This window comes from Phodopus roborovskii, unplaced genomic scaffold, assembly GCF_943737965.1.
Source record: "Phodopus roborovskii unplaced genomic scaffold, PHOROB, whole genome shotgun sequence".
Classification (NCBI taxonomy): domain Eukaryota; kingdom Metazoa; phylum Chordata; class Mammalia; order Rodentia; family Cricetidae; genus Phodopus; species Phodopus roborovskii.
Window position 1 is genome coordinate 1,070,162 of NW_026126486.1, and position 20,997 is coordinate 1,091,158.

Below are 20,997 nucleotides of genomic sequence, written 5' to 3' on the forward strand. Positions count from 1 at the left end.
AGGAGTGACTAACAGGGCCCACAGCATCTAGCCACCATGACCTTGAACACTAGGCTGTTCCTCAAAGCTACATCACCTGCAGCCAACTAAACAGGTTGGTACCAACCTCACCGGGCTACTGAGGGGATTCATAAGTCCCCTCAGTATGAAGCAATCATTCTGCAGCTGGTACACATGCGGCCTCAAAAAACACTGATAAACATCCTGTCGATGCTGCCCCTTACACATGCGCCAAACCTCCCAGGTGAACTCTCTAAAGAAAATAAAGCAGGACAAGATACACAGGGAGGTGGGGATAGGTTCACCACCCAGCACTTCCAAGTGGGAAATGAGTTCAGGAAACCCAGGACAGACCTCCACATCCCCCCCCCCCCACCCCCCCCCACCCCGCCCAGGAGACCCAGCACATTCAGAATAAAGCCCTATGAGACTCAAACAGACTGAATGGACACAGTGGACACATGCAGGCAGCTGGCTTCTCATGGATCCAGCATGGGGGATGGGAGCAGCTCAGCCTGCTTAGGCACTCAGGGACTAACAGCAATGCTAGAGTGTCAGTATCTCCCTTCCATCTCCAGCCCTAACAGTGTGCATGGCAACATCGGCCTCAGCAAGGTCCTGCACATTGGTGTAGAAACTCGAAAATCAACAGCCCAACTCACCCAACTCACAGCAGCAAATGACCCTGATACTTCTGAACTTAGAATAAGGGTCTGTCTGTGGTTTCTGAGGACCCCTTTCTCACTTGGCACAGCAGGAGGGACCATGACCAAATTATCTCCCTGGATATGTGACAGTATCATGTGAAACTCTAAAACTATTTGTCCTTTAAGAGCTATACCACTTAATCAGGGGCTGTTGCAGAACTGAAGGCTAAAGGACAGCCACGGTAACTTAGATTCATTTCAAAATAGACATAATAGGGGTTGGAAAGATGGCTCAGTGGTCAAGAACACTGGCTGCTCTTCTAGAAGACCTGGTTCAAATTCCAGCACCTACATGGCATCTCACAATTGTCTGTAACTCCAGTTGCAGAGAATTTGAGGCTGTCCTCTGGCCTCCACAGGGACCAAGTATGTAAATGGTACTCAGACATACATGCAGACAAAACACCTATACACATTAAATAGATTTAAGAAAAAATAGCCTGGCGGTGGTGGCTCACACCTTTAGTCCCAGCACTCTGGAGGCAGAGGCAGGCAGATCTCTGTGAGTTTGAGACCAGCCTGGTCTACAAGAGCTAGTTCCAGGACAGCCTCCAAAGCCACCCTGTCTCAAAACAACCCCCCCCAAAAAAAAGAAAAGAAAAAAATAAAGATAATAAAGAGGCCTTTTAAAAATCAAGGCTCAGCCAAGCAGTGATAGTCCACACCTTTAATCCCAGCACTCAGGAGACAGGCAGGTGAACCTCTTTGAGTTGGAGACCAGCCTGGTCTACAGAGCTAGTTCCTGGACAGCTAAGGCTACAAAGAGAAACCCTATCTTGAAAAATAAATAAATAAATAAATAAATAAATAAATAAATAAATAAATAAGGCCCCAGGAATAGCCTGATGGCTTACTGTTAAGAAAACCTGCCAACAAACCTGGTGACCTGAGTTAAATTCCTGGAACCTGCAAGTTGTCCTCTGGCCTACACACATAGGCTTGGACATGTGCACATACACACATACACATCATACAAAATAGGCACATGTAAAGATCAAGGCCCAGGAAGCCATCTTGGGGACTCCCTAGAATAGAACATGCTCTGTACTGTGTTCACACATGGAAACTATCTAGCCCACAGCGCCACCCCATACCCAGTGACCTTGTCCACTATTCTATGATGCCTCTGATCTATCCGCTGTGCTCTAGCCTCAAAGAAAGCCATCCAGACTTGACCCCATCCCTCCAGTCATACAAATCCCACATTCCCACAGACTTTCTTCCATCAGATTCTCATGAGTGGAGATAGTGACTTTTTCTTATCTTTCAATCCACAGCAGGGCTGGGTCCAGGCAAAGCTAGCTAACCCTGGGGTCAAAGACAAAGAGGACTAGCTACTCTCCTCCCTGGTTCCCTCCCATCTTCCCAAGCCAGCTATCCCATCACCTCCTTTCTATGAGGTCCTCCCAGAGGACCCAAAATCCGATAAGCAGAGCAGGCTCCCAATGAGAGCCAGCCGTTGGCAGAACCATGTACTCAGTCTATCTCACTCTGTCCACTGTGAGCTCCCAAAATGCCTCTGAAATGGCTATCCAGCTCAGGCAGTACCAGCCAGCCACTGAAAGAAACTAGGTGACTCAGGTCTGTCTGCAGATCTTCTGCCTGTAATTTCTTAGACAAATACATTCAAGGGCTGGGGTTGTGGTTTACTAGGCAGTGCTTGCCCGGCATGCACAAAACCAGAACTTGCATCTCTGGCACCCCATAAACTAGGGTTTTGGTACATGTTGATAATCCCAGCATTTGGAGGACCAGAAATTCAAGATCATCCCCAGCTATCATTCAAGTTATAGGCCAATCTGAAACACCTCAAAGTATTTTTTGAGATCCTATCAAAAAAAATTAAAAAAAAAAAAGACACCCCCATGACCTTATGTCCAGCCTCTCTGTGCCTCTCTATGTATTCTCAGTATAATGTAGACATAGCATAGTTCTGTGGTCTCCAAGCTTGCCTTCAAATAGGGTCTAGTCCCGACTGCCCGGCATTGGGCAGTTGATTTTACACCCCTGTGCTTCATCTTCCCTCTCTGTAACACATGAGTGACCACAGTACCTGCCCATAGGTGTCTGTGAAGCTTGAACTGATGTGACTTTCTCAGAACGGCCCTGGCCCCTAGAAAGCACGCAATGGAGGGCACTGATTGTGTTGCTGTTCACAGCCCAAGCTGCTGCCTCTGACCTCCTTAAGCTCCGCCCCAAAGCTGGGGGCCAATCCGTGATCCAGAACCCCAAGGCTCCCTAAGGTGCACATCTGGCCCGCGGTGAGCCTTCAGCCCACCACCCACCATAGGCCGGCACCCTGCGGAGGTCGCGACGCCGCACCCGCCAGGCCTGAGCCTCTGAGGCCTGAGAGCTCCAGGATCGGCTGAGTGGCGCGGCCCACCCGGAGACGCGCGAGCGGCGCAACCCGCGCCTTCCCAGCCAGTCCCCCGCCGCGGTTGCTTTGTGCCAAGCCCAGACCCTGAGTTACTGCGCCGCAGCCATGGAGCCCTCAGCGCGGGGGGGAGGAGGGGGCAGCCTGCGCGTTTCCAGGACGGCGCCTCAAAGGAGTCCCAGGGCCGCCTCCATGGGCAGGAGGATGGGGACCCCAAAAGGGCCATGTTCCCAAGGCCACCAGGCTTTCCCTGATAGTGAAGCACAAAGCGCCCCAGAGCGATGGCCCCGCTTCATTCACCTACACTTATCCCATCCCCCTACCTCAGCATTGCCACCACCCCTCCTCTCCCCTAACTGCTTCCCCACCCCCATTTCTTGCCCCATCCACAACTTGTTCCCTTCCAACCACTGCCTCACTGTCTTCCCTGACGTCCCTGGACCTAGAACTCTGAGACAAGTCCACAGACAGGCTGCAGTGGGCCCAACTCCTGCCTCTTGTCCTGTAAGTCTCTGATGGCCCCCATCAACACCACTACCCTCGGGTCACAGCCTGGCTTGGAGAAGGGCCGGATTCTGGGCCAGGCCTCTGAGGAGACTGAGAAGCCTCCTGGCCTCATTTCTCCATCTGTCAAATAAGTCTGGAATGCAAGTCCACTGCCAGGTACTGGGGACAATGCAGTGACCAGACAGAGGAGGTATATGTTAGATGGTTCTCAAAGGGTCGGGTCATGGCTTGAGTCCTCCCATGGCTGATATATAGGAGACCTGTGTGTCTGCGATGGGGTGGAGGACAGGACACGTTGGTTCCTGGAGCAAGAATAAGACTCTGAATTCTAAGCCTAAGCTAGTGACCGCCCTAGTTGAGCTGACCCATCACCCAAGGAGCCTCTCCAGGGCCTGGATTGTACCAGGAAAGCCAAAATGGACTAAGTCAATAGGGTTGCTAGCAATGAACAGGGAGGCAGCTCAGGAACACCCAAGCCACCTCCCACAATCTCTCCCAGCCCTGTAGAGGCAAAATTTTTCAGGCCCCAACCTCCCATCAGAAACCCCAGTCATCTGGACACATGTCCCCTCCAGAATGGTCCTGTCCAGAGAGCTCCTTTCCACCATTCCCTTCTAAACAGGAAGTGTATTATTGACTGATATACCTACAGAAGCCTCTGCCTCCAACTATAGTGAACCAATATTTGCACCTGTTGCTGGAACCTCAGCATCGGCAAAAGTGCTGGTACAGAGTACTTGCTCAGTAAACACATGGGATTTATGAATGAGCAAGCCAACAGCCAGCCACAGTGTGGATCCAAACAGCCTTGAAACTCAAGCTGAGATGAGAAGATCCAGCAACACATGGTGGGCCTAGTGGACATCACAGACCATTAGGCTCTCTGAGCGACTCTCACACCAGCATTTGATGGATCAGAAAAGCTCTAAAGGTTTAAGAAAGTCATAACTCTGCTTAATCCAGCGTTGCCAAGCCCATTTGGCCACAAGAGACATTATACCACTCATAACCAAGATTTCATAAACAATCAAAAAGGACTTGCAGCTGGGCAGTAGGAGTGCACACCTTTAATCCCAGCATTTGGGAGGCAGACAAGTGGATCTCTGTGAGTTTGAGGCAGGCCTGGTCTACAGAGCAAGTTTCAGGACAGGCTCTAAAGCTATAGAGAAATACTGTCTCAGAAAAAAGGGGGGGAGGGGAGACTTGCTTCTTTCTCTGTGCTTAAATTAGGACCCAGCCAAGCAAGGCACTGGGCACACAGGAAGTGCTCCAGAACACCTGAATGATGAACACAGAGAAGCCACACACAAAGCCCACCACTGCAGTGAGCAGATGCTCCCCCAGACTGCTGGCACCTGAGGCTAACTCACACATTGCACAGGTGTACATAGGTGTTCACACCTTGACTCCCGCACACATGTACAAAGACAGAGGCACACTTGAGGAAACATGCTGAGAAATGCAGGCATTCGCATGCAAGCACACATAACCACAGGAACAGAGCTATGTGCACAAGCACATGCAGCCCATTCTGTGGCAATGCTCTGCTCTCCCAACAAACCTTTCCTGTGCCTGGCCAGTGACCACAAGGACAGAATCTGCAGGGAGGGTGAAGACAGGCCTTGGTCAGGGCAGCAGCAAGATCCCAGGATGCCCTTGCTCTTCCCCCAGGCACAATTCTGTCACAAGGTCACTGTGCAACCTTGGACACCTGACTTGGAGCTCTTGGGGCACTTCTAACCATCCTCATGGGAAGGGTGCTTGATGGAGGAGTCGTGACAAATATTAAGAATCATTACTGTCGGGTAGTGATGGTTCATGCCTTTGATCCCAGCACTCCAGAGTCAGAGGCAGGTAGACCTCTAGGTTTAAGGCCAGCCTGATCTACAAAGCAAGATCCAAGACAGCAAAGGCTACACAGAGAAACCGAGTGCCCAGATTCAAGGACATCTAGGCCCTGCCTAAGACAGGAACAGCTTGTGTTTGTCTACATACAGCATTTATTAGATTTTAGCTGGTCCTGGTGGTATGATCCGATCCTCAAGGCACAAGTAAAATGCTGGATTCTGCCCATTCCCCTATAAAAGGGATTTCCTCTGTCTAGACCACCGAAGCCCAATACCTGTGGCTCTCTCTCCCTTGGCTGTTCAGTGTCTAATCCAGCAGTCAGGGTTTCAGACCTTTCCCAGCATGCCTTCCACTTGGTCCCCTCTGAATCCTCCTCTGAACCAAGCTGAGTCTCACCTAGGTAAGATGTTCAGGATGAATGAGGAAGAATGAATATAAGAGAAGGAAGAAAAAAGGGATGGAGACAGGGGACAACAGGACTCAGGGAGAGAAAACAATGACCACACTCCTAAACAGTGCCCATAAACACGAGAAACTTCACTAATAAAGGAGGTGCACATGAAAACTAGTGAGTTCTTAGCTGTCTGCTTGGCAAAAAGAAAACAAAAACAAATAGAGGAAAGAAAGTCCGTTTTAGGCAAGGATGAGGTAAAACCAGCCTTCACACACCAGTTAATGGTGCAAGTTAGTTTGGAAATAGCTACACAATTTTTCAAGTGAATACTCCTCGACCCAACAATCTCACCTCTAGAGATCTAGACTAAGAAATGCTCAAACAAGAACACAAAATTCTGTAAGTGAGGATACTCCCAGCAAAACACTGGAGGTGTTTACATATCTACCAGCAGTGGACTGTGCGTAAACTCCAATGCCTTCTGGCTGTTGGTGTGGAGATCTACAACACTAACATGATAGTAAGTCCAAGCTAACAGTCTTCAGTCGCGGCTGTACATTCAATTTACAGGAAGCTTAAAAAGAAAAAAAGAACTAACCTGGGACTTTATCTTCAAAAAGCCTGGCTCCAGGTGATGTTACTACTTCAGGTACCTAAGTAAAAAACTAATTATGCAACGAAGACTAGAAACCCACTGCTATGTGAAAATAACAAATGAGAGGCAGCATAGTCAGGTAGCTTAAGATACTATCTGTGTGCATTTGTAGATGTTACAGATGCCTTGTATAAATGCACCCTTGAAAACCTCTCGGTGAGATGATGACAACCACTGTCACTAGGAAAGAAAGAGAATGAAGTTATCTTGAGACTCAGAAATCTTTTACTTGCTTTTGAACGTGTGATCACAGCCAGCCCCAAAGGCAGCATTCTATAGACTCCTGTCCTTACAGAGCCAGGGGCGTCTGCAGTCCTGGAGAAGGCAGATTTTCTGTTGATTTCCAGGGCTGCCAGTATGATTATAAAGCTAGTGGCCACTGGCTCTGACCCTGGAGCTGGCTAAGATTTGTCCTTGAATCCTAGCTCTTCTGAATGACCTTGGACAGGGCATTTCAGTGCCACCGTTAACATGTCTCCAGAATAGAAATCAGTCGGGGAGCTAGGACAAGGATAACATGGGAGAGCAAATAGAAATGGGGCTGTACAGAGCTCAACTTATACATGTCCTCACCATGGCCCTGCATGTCCTGGTCATTCTCCACCTTCATCACCCCAGAGAACCAGTTTCAGTGACAACTGGCCAGGCCTCTGGGGCCAGAGGTGTCCACATGGCCTGTACAAGTATCCCACAAACTCCAAGATTCTCATACATCTCAAGACACTCACACCACTGTCAAGCCCTATGCCATCTTCTCCTGTCCCTTATACTCCTCAACTTCCAAACTGGCAGGAGAACAGGGCGAGACCACTGCAGAATTCCCTAAAACAGTCCCTTTGGACTCATCACTACCAACCCATCACATAATCACTTAAAAAAGTAACCTAAAAAAAGACCTACTCTCACTTCCTAGCTCATCTTATTATAAAGCTAAAATCTCCTATATTTCCCTCTTTTCATGTTTTTATGAATAAAAAACTATACCTAGGCTGTATGCAGTGACACATACCTATAACCCCAGCACTCTGGAAGCTGGCTGGCCACATAGTGAAGCCACCTCTCTCTCTCTCTCTCTCTCTCTCTCTCTCTCTCACACACACACACACACACACACACACACACACACACACAAAGAGCTGGGGATGTAGCTCAGAATGTACAGCACTCGCCTAACATGTGCAAGGCCCTGAGTGCAAGGGTCTGGTTTCAATTCCACTGTGTAGCATACAATAACAATCCAACTAGTTCCATCCCTTTCTAGTCGGGAAACAGACACAGTCAAAAAAACTGTTCTCCCCAAGGCCTCAGATTCTGTAACCTCCTTCACCCTCACAATAGAAGCCAGGTTGATTTTCAGAAAAAAAAAAAAAAAGGTCTTTTTTTTTTTCTCTCCTTTTTTAAATTTAAATTAGAAACAATCTTATTTTATGTATCAATCCCAGTTCCCTCTCCTTCCCATCCTCCCATCCCTGTTCTGCTCCATAGAAAAGGTGAGGCCTTCTATGATGGATCATCAAAGTCTGACATATCATTTGGGGCAGGGCCTAGGCCCTCTGTGTGTCTAGGCTGAGAGAGTATCTCTCCATAGAGAATGGGCTCCCAATTCATACACTAGATATAAATGCTGTTCCACAGACTGCCCAGGCCTCCGAACTGACACCCACGTGCAGGAGGCCTGGTTCCTTCCTATGCTGGTTTCCAAGCTGTCAGTCTGGGGTCCGTGAGTGCCACCTTGTTCAGGTCAGCTGTTTCTGTGGGTTTCCCCTGCATGGTCTTGACTGAAAAAGGGGTCTTTCTTTTCTATTCTAGATAACCAACAGAACACCATGTCATTACTCTTCATGTTCTCCTTCCCACCTCTTAGTTTCAACCCCACTCCTCACTCCTACCACTGCTCCTGGGGCAAACCCTGGAGACAAGGAGGGTCCTGGAGGCCCCCAGTAGGACTGAACCGTAGAGCCCTGGCTAGTCCCAAACCAAACAAGCATTTGCAGTCTGGCCCCTATAGCTGTGTAGCAATTCAGTGTGGGCACCACGAGCTCAGTCAAGCACTCTACTTAAAATTATTGTAAAAGTCCCACATAAGCTATCTTTTCTCAAGTGCGGAGAACAAGGAATAGTGGCTACAGGGAACCCAGAATAGGGAGAAAATGGCACCAGCCACTCCCAGCTTCAGCAGGCAGAAGGCTCAGAGCCCTCACTCAGCAGTAGCAGAGGCTGGGAAGTAAGGAATGGATGTCAGGAACACCCTTAGGACAGCGTGTGCTCTGCAGTGCATCCCCTCACTTGTTCACTCGTCCTCTGATTAAGTCATTTACAACTTCCCACACACTTACCCACTACTAATTCACTGTTTACCTGTTCATATGCATTCCTTCAACAACCAACATATTTGCTCAATCATAGGTTTTCAGACCCACAACCCAGGCAGCCACGTAAAGGTGGGATTTCAGTGAATATGGAGTCCCAGATGCTCAACAGTGTGTCCACATCTCAGTGATGTCTCTCAACTATTCTGAATAAGGCAAGGTGGATGCTGCCATCCCTCAAAAGGGCTGGCTCTGAAGACTAAGGACCATAGCTCTAGGGAGCAGAACCAAGACTACCACAGCTAAGTTAGGGAGCCAGACAGCTCTACAGTTAAAGTTCAATGCCTATATGTGCTGGAGGAGTGGTCTCCCTGAGAGTAAGTATACCAGTCCAGGCTGGATGAGATTAAGGATACCAGAAACAAGTAAAGATGAGCTTCAGGCCAGGTGGTGGTGGCGCACGCCTTTAATTCCAGCACTCAGGAGGCAGAGGCAGGTGGATCTCTGTGAGTTCAAGGCCGGCCTGGTCCACAGAGTGAGTTCCAGGACAGCCAAAGTTACACAGAGAAACCCTATCTCAAAACACCAAAAACCAAAACAAAAAAGGATGCACTTCAACCCAAGATTGCCCTTCATCCAGTGACCTTCAGGAGTGAGAGACCCAACAGTAAAAGAAGAAAGGCCTAGAATTTCCCAGTGTATGCAAGGCTAGCTAATCCCTCCATGAGGGACAACAAGGTATGTCTAGAGGCTAACCTGGGCACTGTTCACAGGTCCCCAGAGACACAGCACTCTGCAAGCTCCACCCCAGGTGACTACAGCCTACCCCTCTTTCCATCTCTCTCCTCTGAGACCCCGCTCTCCTCCTGCACCCTCTCCCTGGAGAGCCCCTGGAGCTGGTGATTGCCTCTCCTCTCCCTAAGTTCCAACCTGTAACCCCTGGGGGTTAGGGACAAAGCTTTGTCTCCTGCTCAGGAACCAGAAATATCCTGGTAGCTACAAGATCCCACAGCACCTAGGCCAAGGGTCTCAGCTGGCTGTGGCAAGCACCCCACCAGCCATGTCCCTTCACCAAACTCAGAAGGCAATCACTCTGCCTCCCAGCAAGAAAAATGGGTGCAACAGGACTCAGAGGAACAGTATGTTTCATTTAATTAAGATCAACAGAAGAAGTAAAGCTCAGCACAGGACAGGAATACGGCACACCATAACCCTATCCAAGTAAAGAAAGGGCAAATCTCAATTATAGGAAAGGAAGGCAGGGTAGAAAAAGTCCCCCCCCCATCAGAATAGCAAATGGCTCTATACCAATACTCACATCTATGTGTCCACACGGGAACTCTTGAAGACTGAGATTCAAAGCAGCCATTCCACAGAGCTGTTCCTCCCTTCCCCTCTCAGGTAAGCCACCTGGAGAGCAGGCTAGATGACAGGGAAGGACCGTCTGGGTCCTGGCAGGTAACTGGGATCTGGCCTACCAGGCTCAACCAGGATCCATCTCCAGAAATGTGTCCCTGAGGACAGGGCTAATACTGTAGTACTGACAATGGCCACCAGATCACTTAGGAGCTCCTGCACTGTGTCACCTTCTACACTACAGGGTTTTACTATGTATTCCCAGCTGCCTTGATCTTGCTGTATGAGCCAGGTTGGCCTGAAACTCAGAGATCCTCCTGCCTCTGCCCCTTGGGATGGAAGGTTTGAGCCACCAATTTGCAATCATAACCAGTTTTGCTCACACAATAGTAGGGCCACACATGTGCAGGAAGTCAGACTCTTCTCTGGGCTCCCGCTTCTCTTACTGTCCCTACATTATGCCTCAAACTGTCTTACAGGAAGGAACTTCCAAAACAATAAACTCTAGAAGTTCTACAGCCCAAGGAAAGCCTTTCACTTATGTGTTCTCCCTCCAAAAGGACCCCTCAAGGAAAACGGGAGTGCCTCACACATTCCTCCTCCCTCTCAGCTAGTCCCTGGCCCTTAAGTGATATCAGCCCCAGCACCCCCATTATCTAGGAAAGAAAAGTGGCTGTTAAATTAGTGAGCACATCCACAGAGCCCCATTTTACATCCCAATTCAGAAGATGACATGAACATCTGCTTTCACTTCAAGACATTAATTTTCAATTATTGGAGAAAAACAAAATTAGTCCTGACAAATTGCTGGTGAATACTGGCTCTTGTCTGGTGGTTCATAATAACAATTTCAGGGGCCACAATTACTGTCCCAGTGCAGACTTTCCTGATGGGGCCCTGTCAGCTGGAGTGCAGGACGGTGGCAGTCCTTCACAAGTAGTACTCTGTCAAGCAACTGTGAGGAGATGCTTCCACAAGCTTCTGCAGGGAGGCACCTGCCTCTCCCATGACTGCATTAGGGAACTGGGGAAGACATAGTCAGTGAAGTGGGAGAACACCCTGGAAAGCCACACCAAGGCTTCCTCCTTCTCACAAAGACGATTTTGACACCAAGTCCTCCTGTGTCCAGTAAAGGCTGGAACGCCTCAGAATGTGATGTGCTCTCTGTAGTGGGACTTGGGAAAAGTGCATGATTTTCCTACTGAGACCCCTCTACCCTGACATTATGTTACCCAAACTCAAGAGCCCCAGTGCCCAACATCCAATTGCTTACAGATACTGAGTAAGAAAAAAGTGTTTGTCAGCTAGGAATGGTAGCAGAAACCTATCATCTCAGTACTAAGAAGGCTAAATAAAACAGAAGGCCAGCCTGGGCTATACAACAAGATTCTATCTTTAAAATAATAATAATAATAATAATAATAATAATAATAATAATAAATTAGCATCAGGTATGGTGGTACATGCCTATAACCCCAGCACTCAGGAGGCAAAGGCAAGCAAATCTCTGTAAATTCGAGACCAATCTGATCTACATAATGAATTTCAGGACAGACAGAGCTATGTAGAGAGACTCTCTCAAAAAGAAAAAAGAAATTAAATAAAACTTTGTGCCAGGGTCCCATGGACCCAAGAACCAAGCTCAGCTACAGTCCCAGAACAAAAAGAAAAAAGAAGAAAACTGAATTTGTCAACTTCAATTGACCCCCAAATACGGAAAACAACCCACTTGATAAGAGCTTATCAACACTTTAATCTCATTTGTCAGGCTCTTTATGTATCTTGGCTGCTATAGTTACTGTATCAATAAGAAGCCACAGAAATATGAATGAGAATTCCAAAATAACTATGCGGCAGTCTTTGACTGTGACTTGTCACAAATGAAACCAGAGTGTAAATCTAGTTAACATGAGGAGATTCTGGGGTGAGGAGTCATGAACACAAGTGGAGGGGAGGTAACCAGGAAGGAAGACAGGTTAAAAAAGAAAGAAAACAAAACAACAACAACAAAGGAAAATTATATCTTTAAGAAGAGAATGAGAAACATTGCTACTTCCAAAGTCAACTCGGTAACTGAGCTGACATTGTGTAATTGACTTTGCAAGTAGAACAACAGCAGTGTAACAAAGAAAATGTCAGTGTTTTCCCAGCACTAATCTATAACGCTGGGAGGCCCTCCTGCTGTCAGCCAGGGCTGACAATACAATAGCTTTCAGAGGGATATTACCATCATGCTTTTATTCCTGACATCAATCAAGACAAAGAGAATCCTTTTCACAAGACATTAAAAATCAAACCTTTGTACAAGAAGATAGGTAAAACACCATTCTCCTTAAAGACAGCCATGAGGAGCAATCAGCTAATTGGCATCCTTGAAAGAGGTAAAGTATTTTTATTTACTGAGTGTACAACCCCAATCATTGGCTATTCCAGACCCTGGCAGGTAAGCTAGGAATCAGAAGTTTCCATCCTCATCTCCCCCACTCACTTCACCCTTCCTGAAGCCCACAGCAGGCTTACAAAGCCAATAGCCAGTGCCAAAAACTTCAAGCAAGATATAACCATTGCAGGCTTTGTCGGGCCATTTTAGGTGCAAAGCTACTCTAATTGTCAAATTTGCCAGCAAGCATATGGGAATTTCCCCAGCTACCCATATTAATGGGGTACCTAAGTAAGTCTCCACCATCTTCTCTACAACTACACTAGATCCACACATCTGAAGGAATCCTAACCAAAACTGCTTTCAAGACATGAGAGCAATAGTATTGTACCAAGGGTCAGGCTTGTTGTATGCAAGATCTATACAAACTGGATCTATTCACCAACCTTGGCAGAAGGATCAAGGCATAAGGAAATCTAGCCACCTTCGGTTCCATGACTTCAAGACAGTTTGAATGCCTGCTTAACTGCAGTTGACAAGACACAAAACTGCAGGTCCAAAAGCAGCAAGTGAGCAGGGCTAATGTCCATGAGAGCATATTATCTACCTCCTTCCCAAACTAACCCACGCAGCCACCAGCCCTCAAGGGGCACAAGAGGGTGCTCTTAATCCCTAAAGGGTGCACAGCTACACAAGACTTAGACTGGAAGAACTCAAGGCGATGTGACTGGACCCTTTGACACCCAACAGACAATGTGGCAGAAGTATGCACTTCAGTCTGATAACAGAGACTGAGAAGTTATACCAGAAGCATTCCTGGCAGGCATGAGTGTGTTCACTTCCAGACGAAAGTGGACACCTTTGTTCTATCTATACAGTATTGAAACAACAGGTGTTCTTCCTTTTGTTACAAGACAACAAATTCTGAAAGGAGAAGTCATTCTAATGCTACCTTGAGGATCCATTCATTCTCCCACCACCACCTAAAGCAACCTTCTTTAGAGCCAGGCGGCAAGCCTGCACCGAAGCCTCAGTGGTGGGCTCCTTTCGTTTACACATCCAAATGAACAGTTAAGAGAAATCAATGCATCTAATTGCCAGACTATTAAATCCAACATCAGGGGAAGAATTCCACAGCCACCAGCTTAAGAGCTGGCTACCGATATAGCAATTGTTGCAACTTTCTATTACACTGAACCAGATCTCCAGCCTTTCTGTCTCCAGCTAGGAACGCTATGCTCTAAGATGCTGTGCTCCAGTTTCCTCCTCATGTGGTCCCCCTCCTCCTCTGCTAACATGCCACAGCACGACCAGGGCTGGCTGGATCTATTGAATTGCTTTATGACTGCAAAGTCACCGGCATTTTGCACCTTTCCTGGTGGATGCACACTAGACACCTCACAGTTAAGCATTTAGCAAGATTCTCCTGCCAAAGGCACATAGTTATCTTATTTTATTGCTTATTAAGGGTTTTTTTTTTTTTTTTTGCAAGGAAACAGGTGTAAGAACCTAAACAGCAATTACTAGACATAAAGGATATTTTCTAGAAAGAAACAGGCCCTTCCAAAGCTGGGAATCAGTAACTTAATTGGTGTGGAAGGAATTAAATATTAGGATTAAATGTCATCTACCTGAATCCAGAGAAAGCTAAGGAATCTACAAAGGATTTGTTTTGCCCTTCCTGCAAGATCATGTACATTTAGCCAAACAAATCTCAACCATTTACACTTGTGTGTGGTCTCTGCTGAATCAAGAAACCTGTAACCTCAGAATGCCTCTATTTATTACATCTCAATTATTTCCATGGAAACAGGCACAATGGTGAACTACACTGTTCCCAAGTCCCCAGACCACAAAATTTATAAGATGGACTTTTGAGGGCTCAGGCTTGTAAGAGAAGACAAAGAAAGGGAGAGAAGTACAGAAGTGACCAGTGGTCATTTTGGATGGGGGTGGGCCACGATGCATGGACTCACCTAAGAGCTAACTAATATTAAGAACTGTAATTAGCAGATAGTTGCTAAATTGGAAAAAAATCAAAAATAGTAAATTTATTAAAAAGTTTTCAACTGAGGCTGGGGGGAAATGTATTCATTTTCTACAGGAATGAAGAGACTGTTGCATGGAGCCTAAGGAGGACAGGCAGTTCTCCTTAATGTTGAGTGACAGGGAGACCTGCTGGTAATTGTCACCAAACTACCTGGTTTCATCAGCCAAAATAACATCAGTGAGTGAGATGACAACAGCCTAGGGAATAAGGCCAAAATCATCAAAGGCAACAAATTGTTACAACCACCACACCACCAGGACAGGCATAAAAAAAAAAAAAAAAAAAAAAAAGGAAAATCGGTCAGAAAATGTGACTTTTGTAACATTTATGGATTTGTTAGGTGGTTTGGAGGTTTTGTATTTTTTTTAATAAATTCACAAGGCTTTTGAAAACCAGGCTGCTCACTGTCTGCCCTCCTGCCTCGGCATCCCCCCTTCCCATTTACTGGGCATCCTCCCTATAGAGCTGAGCTTTCCAAAGAAGGACAAACATCCTGAGGGGACAAGTGACCCCACTCTAGAGGGAGGTTGTGTCCAGAGTGGGAAGTGACCCCTGAGGCCTGTTTGATTTTCAAAGCGGCAATACCCAAGCTTTCAAATCACACTTTCTGAGCATTCATTCAAAATTGTTACATTTCTGTCTTTCCTTCCTGCTATGGGCTTTCATATTTCCGAGATCAATTACAAATTACGGTCAAGCGACTTTCACAGCAGAATACCGACAAGCTGGGGGAAGTCCACAATGCCTCTACATCAGCTCTGACACACAGCAGTGGAGTTAAAGTAGAATAAATACAATGTAAAAGGCAACCGCTGTTCCTTAAGAAGCACCTTCAAGCATCTTTAAAGGGGAGGACCTTGTGTTTCAAACCCTTGGTGTGCAACAGTCCACACTTGAGCACTGCCTTTGGAATATCTTTTGAGAAGGTGCTGTTCTTGACAAGCAACAAATCTTTCGCCTATTGTAATTCTTATCTATTCAAATTATTTTCTCTCTTAATTCCTCTCTAAATAAGTGTTCAAGTCTCCACCTTATTCACCTCAGTAAAGAGGTAAAGGTAATAAAAGGTGAAGTACTGAGAGAAAAGGGCTGGAGCAGCTTTTGGAAAAGAGCCTTGGAGAGAGAGAGTCCAGAGGGAGCTAAGGGTCCTCTGACTCCAAGGTTGTGGCTGATGTTCCAGAACTTCTCAAAATACCTCCGCTGGTCTGCCTGCCACTTTGCTGTCTCTGCTCATCACTACTTGAATTGCCTGCTACTTATAACCACATACATTTAGGGACAGACACTCAATAAAAATCATTTCAAGGCTCATTTCATGAAAGGCTGAAACTCAATTCTAGTCTTTCGCTGTGATCCACAGAGTGTGTTTAGAATTGGTTCAGACGGTTCTGGAACACCCACCCATCTGTTTGCTGTGATCTGCCCTACCTTTGCTTTCTGTGGTTTGTCTTCTAAAATAAGAGGTTTGGAGACACAAACCAGATTATAGGTGGGCAAGTCTTGCATCTTCACACACACACACATACACACACACACACACACACACACACACACACACACACACACACACGCACATACAAATATCCTTTTATACATAGGTTTAACTCAAAATCAACAGCCTCAGTTAAAGAAAACCAGCAATTTCATTTCTACTTTTCTTCTGGGTTCTCTTTGAGTGCCTCTCCAAGAACTGAGTAGTTAACCGAGAAAAGAGGGAAAAAAATCAAATATTATTTCAAACTGCAAAGCTCTTCTTTCTAGTCTCCTCTTCCCTGTCGTCTTCTGGGAGTCTTCTCTTATGGCCTCCTTGTCCCACAATCAGAACTCTCTGGAACCTCTAATTCTGTAGAGCAAGTCAGGCTGTTCCGAGATGGAGAAGCTGGACTTCCGGGTGTTCAAGCAACTTCTCTCAATGAAAAGAAAGGAACTGGTGCTGGTAGTTAAGACCACGGGGGAGGGTCTCGGTGGGGCCAGGTGTCCCTGACTCTCCTGGGGCTTTAGAAGGAAGAAGCCAAGGGTCTCAAAACCCACGTGGTGCAGATTCAACACCAGTTATTCCAACCAGGAGCAAGACTGGCAGGAAGGGAGCTGGCCCTAACGCCTTCCCGCGCAGGCCTCCAGGAAATGAACTTTTCAGAGCAGTGCTGGGCCGTGGCCAGAGGTCATCAGGGGAACTGGACCAGGACAAGGGCCTCAGGACTTCGGGCTCCACAGTTGCTCACATCCTGCTCCTCTATCATCTACCTCCCAGCGCGCTCAGGCAGAGGCTGGAATGGGTACAAAGCAGCAGGCCATGCCTGCAGAAGCTAGCCAGTTGGGGGGGGGGGGGCAGGGGGACGACAGGGAGTTCAGCCTGGGTCCGGGGCGGGGAGGGATCTCCCGACTGGAGGCCTTCCCCGCAGCTTCTCCTCTGCTCTCCAGGGGTCCCTTCAAACCTGGGGCTCTCCGTGGAAATAGAAAGCAAGGGGGATGTGTGTACTTGGCTATCTATAGCTCCTAACAAACGTGCGCACCCTGGGGACTCGGTACGGAAGGCAGCCAGGGTGCCAGCAGCGCGGCTGCCCGGGGTGGTACCGGACGCACTGCTCCGAGGGGCGCTCACAGCAGCCTCTGCGCTCCCCTGGGGACCAGCATCCCGCCGGCGCGGCACAGACAATGAACTCCTGGCGAGTCTCCCTGCCCAGCTGGCCTCGGTAAAGCCGGCAGGAAGTGCGGAGGCCCGGGCCGGGAGCTCGGCCTGGGTCCGGGGCGGGGAGGGGTCTCCCGACTTGCTCTCTCTCCGTCCCCGAGTGACCAAAAGGACACGGAAGAACGCGGGCGAGGCCCGGGGCCAACGAAGGATTGCCGGCCTCCAGGGCATCCGTCCTCGCCGCCTCTTCCTTCCCCATGCTGCCGCCGAGATTCGCAATCCCCGCCAAGTCGGCCCGCACCCCTTGATTGGCCACGCGGGCCCGGGGCCGGCGCGCTAGGAGCCGCGAGGGCCCCTATGCAGAGCCCCCCGGCTCGGGTCCCCGCAAGTGCCGGCGCCGGGCAGGGAGCTGATCGGCGGGCAGGGTGTGCGTCCTGCCCCCGCCGCCGGCGCCTCCCGCCCGCGGCCTCCGCCTCCGCCTCCGCCTCCGCCTCCCTCCGCCTCCTCCTCTCGGCGCTCGCTCGCTCGCGCGGTCCCCGGCCGCCCGCCCGCCCGCCGGTCCCTCCTCCCTCGCTCTCTCCCTCCCTCCTCGCTTGCTCGCGCCTCCGCCGGGCCTCGCTCGCTCACCTTTCACCGAGCGCGGCTTCGCCTGCTTCCGCCTGGACATGTCCGGGGCTCCGGGCGCTCCGTCGCCGTCCGCGGCCGGCTCCCCGCGCCGCCCCCTGCCGCTCCGGGCAGCCCTTCTCCCCCTTCTCCGCCTGCCTCTCGGAAACTTTGTTTTTTGCAGCCGGGTCTGAGTCCGTGAGGAGCGGACCGCAGGTCCCAGGCAGCCTCCCTGGGGGGGGCAGCCCTGGCCGGCCCAGGCCGCTCGGGGGCGGGGGGAGGCCCGGGGGGCGCTCCGGGGCCCTGCCTGTTGCAATGCGGCAGCCGGGGGCTCCGGGTCCCAGCGGCGGTCCCAGCGGCGCGGGGAGTCCGGAGGCCACTCGGCCGAGCCGAGTTATGCAAAAAAAAAAAAAAAAAAAAAAAAAAAAGCCGCCCCCCTCCTCCTCCCCACCCCCCGCCGGCCCCCGGCCCCTGCGGCCCCCTCCCTCTCTCCCCCACACCACCGCCACCCTCACCCTCCTCCTCCTTCTCCTCCGCCCCTTGCCGGATTTTTGTGCAAAGTTTGCAGGCGTCCGGCCACACAGCCCGGTGCGGAGCTCACAATGAACCCATCTGAGGAGGGGGAACGGGCTGGAGCCGGGAGGGTCTCAGGGGGCGAGGAGACCGGAGGCGGTCCGGAGCTCAGGAGCTTAGTACCCCCCGGAAAAAAAAATAAAAAATAAAAGCCTTCAAATTATCCCCTGCCTCACACACACAAATAATAAATATTAATGGCTCAAAAATGCCCAAATGCCTGGTTTGGAGATTATGATGGATGGGGGGGGTCCCTCAACTCAGCCCACTTGGAAGGGGGGCTCGAAACAGCCTCAGTGGCTTGTAAGCCGCGGCTGGGGGTCCCTGGCTCACGCCCCCTTCTCTGGCTCTCGGCTGGGTCTGATGCCGGCTCCCGGGAGGAGTAAGGGGCGCTCGGGGGCGCTCAGGCGGAGGCGGGCAGGGGCGCCCGTGCCACGGGCATTGCTCAGCCGGTGCGCCGGGCCGCCGCTGCCTGCCCTCGGGCTGCGGTGCTCAGAGCGCGACGCGCAGCCGATCCCCAGGCCGGTGCCAAGTCGCGGGCCCCGCTAGCTGCCTCCATGGACCAGGGGCTGGGAGAGGGGGGAGGCGGCGGCCGCGGTGGCGGAGGAGGAGGAGGAGGAAGAGCAGGCGGCGGCGGCGGCCAGGCTCCCGTCCTCCCGGGCAGCGGCGGCGGCGGCTGCGCCCCGGCTCCTCCGCGCTCCAGCCGGCGCCGGCCCGCCCGCCAGCCTCCCTCGCGCTCCTGTCTTCTTTGTGGTCGCTGGCTCTCCTCCTCCCGATCCGGCTGCTGGGGCTGCACTGCAGAGACACATAATAAAGCCAGGCTTGGCTGGAAATGTAGCCGGGTCCCAGCAGGAGGATGTGAGGAGCGGAGTCCCGGCGGGGGAGCGCTCTGATCCCGTGGGGCGCCCCGCACTGCTCCGGCTCGGATCAGACGGAGAGAGGGCCAACAGCACCGAGCGATGGACAGCGCTGGAAATACAGCTCTGGCCGCCCGCAAAACCCGGACCGCGGCTGTGGCGGCAGGCACGGCGCGGGCGCGGGCGCGGGCACCGCACCGGCAAACAGGGCCCGGGCTCAGGCTCTGACAGCACTGGGCGTGAGGAGAGAACAGATAACAGGCCCATGCAGGCTGACAGGCCCGCCCGGTTGCCTTTAGCATCAAAAACTGAAAAAATGGGGTAGCAAACCAAGGTGAAGTGCCTCAGCATTACACCTCCCTGAGACTTATGATCCACGCACAAGAATTACCCTAGGACCTGGCTTTTCTCACTAGTTCGGCATTCCAAAACCACCTCTGCTCCACATGAGAGAATTTTCCACCACTGAGCTAACCTATACCTACATCTGTATAACTCTCGCGCCCGGTGCGAACTAACCAGACAAGGTGTACACCGCACACCTTGTATATTTATTTCACCCCTTCCCTTCGCCTAGAGGGAAAGAAACCGGCTCCTACATTTCACGAAGTTTTGCCCCAGCCACGAGGGGGCGCCTCGCGTTCCTGCAGTTCTTGCAGACCGGTCTAGGAACTCCCATCCGGCCCTGGAAGCAGTCATCCCGTGGTGGTTCCCCTAAACTACCTTTTGGGGCTTTATCCCACCAGCTGCAGAGACCTGGTCGCGGCTAGGGAGGGGTCCCGACATGGCCCCCTCCTAGCAAGTGGCGCCACCTTAGGCCGGCGCGCCCCGCAGCAGGAAGAGCAGAGCGGGTGAGCGGCGCGGCGCTGGGGGTTATCAATCTCGTCGATCGATAAGTTGCCACTTGGAGAGGGGAGGGCTGTGTCCCCTCGGAGACGAGTTACCCAGGGCAACCTTTCACGGGGAAAAAAAAAAACCCGCTGCCCGCGGAGAGCAGAGCCCGGCCCAACCTAGCAGCGGCGCCCGCCCCAAGCAGGGTGCCTGCGCCCCGCGGTTCCGGGGACCGAGCGCCAGCCGGGCCCGCGCCCCCCTCTGCTTGCTTCGCGGTCCTGCGGGGCCTTTTTCGCCAAGCTCGTGCTGGGCTGATTGCCGAGGTAGATGCCACCCCCGCAACCCTGCGGCTTGGGAGCGCGGGCCGGCGGCTGCAGAGAAAGGCCTGAGGCAACCGAGCCGGTGTGCGCGCACCTAGGGCCATCTACGAGCATGAGTCTGGTGGCCGCGCTGTGTGTCGCCAAGGCAAACGCTCCGGCTGAGGGAGACAGAGGCAAGGTTCCCTGGAGGGGATAGAGTCAGGCCAGAGACATCCCTCTGTCTAGGATGTGGGTCCTGGGGCCACCCCTACTTCGGGGTTAGGGCTGCCATCCCTAGCCATCTCCCTCCCCTCCTCGGGAGCTCTAGCCTCGGAGCGCACACCATCCCCGGCTTCCCGCAGGGACTGAAAGCCACCGCCCACAGCCCAGGGATGTCCAGCGTTAGACAGAAAAGGGGTGCCAAGGGCCAGGGCAGAGGCCGAGAGGCGCCTGGGAAGGCGCCAAGAAGGAGGGGCCGAGTCCACCGCTCCCCCCACCCCCGCCGGCGCCTGGGAGCGAGGCCCATGGAGAGAGGCTGACAGGCGGCAGATGGCACACGCTGGGGGAGGGGGCGATTGGCCTCGGCTCGGGGTGCCCCCGCCGCGGGCTGCCTTTCCTAGGTGGA

The 20,997-nt window shown here is 51.1% G+C and overlaps 2 protein-coding genes across 2 annotated transcripts in view; both read right to left on the reverse strand.

Annotated features, from left to right (window-relative positions):
* Znf423 (zinc finger protein 423) overlaps window positions 1–18,010 on the reverse strand; it is a 292,447-nt gene extending 274,437 nt beyond the window's left edge. The window contains exon 1 of the mRNA XM_051195068.1: window positions 17,837–18,010. Coding sequence (XP_051051025.1) covers window positions 17,837–17,876 — 40 coding nt within the window. The 5' untranslated portion in view covers window positions 17,877–18,010. The remainder of the gene's footprint in view (window positions 1–17,836) is intronic.
* An 820-nt stretch (window positions 18,011–18,830) lies between these two features.
* On the reverse strand, window positions 18,831–20,497 carry LOC127229988 (uncharacterized). The gene is made up of 3 exons (XM_051195099.1): window positions 20,253–20,497; window positions 20,055–20,196; window positions 18,831–19,475 (listed from the first exon to the last, which is right to left on the reverse strand). Exons 1-3 carry the CDS (start codon window positions 20,495–20,497, stop codon window positions 18,831–18,833), a joined length of 1,032 nt encoding a protein of 343 aa, XP_051051056.1.
* Between the last annotated feature and the right edge of the window lie 500 nt (window positions 20,498–20,997).

What these genes read in the sequence shown, in the direction of transcription:
- LOC127229988 (XM_051195099.1), bottom strand. Translation starts at nt 20,497, where the DNA reads ATGGCCCTAGGTGCGCGCACACCGGCTCGGTTGCCTCAGGCCTTTCTC. An exon ending in GGGGCGGGCGCCGCTGCTAG is followed by an intron (nt 20,197 to 20,252) that starts GTTGGGCCGGGC and finishes TCCCCGTGAAAG; the next exon opens with GTTGCCCTGGGTAACTCGTC. An exon ending in GCGGGGCGCGCCGGCCTAAG is followed by an intron (nt 19,476 to 20,054) that starts GTGGCGCCACTT and finishes CCTCACGCCCAG; the next exon opens with TGCTGTCAGAGCCTGAGCCC.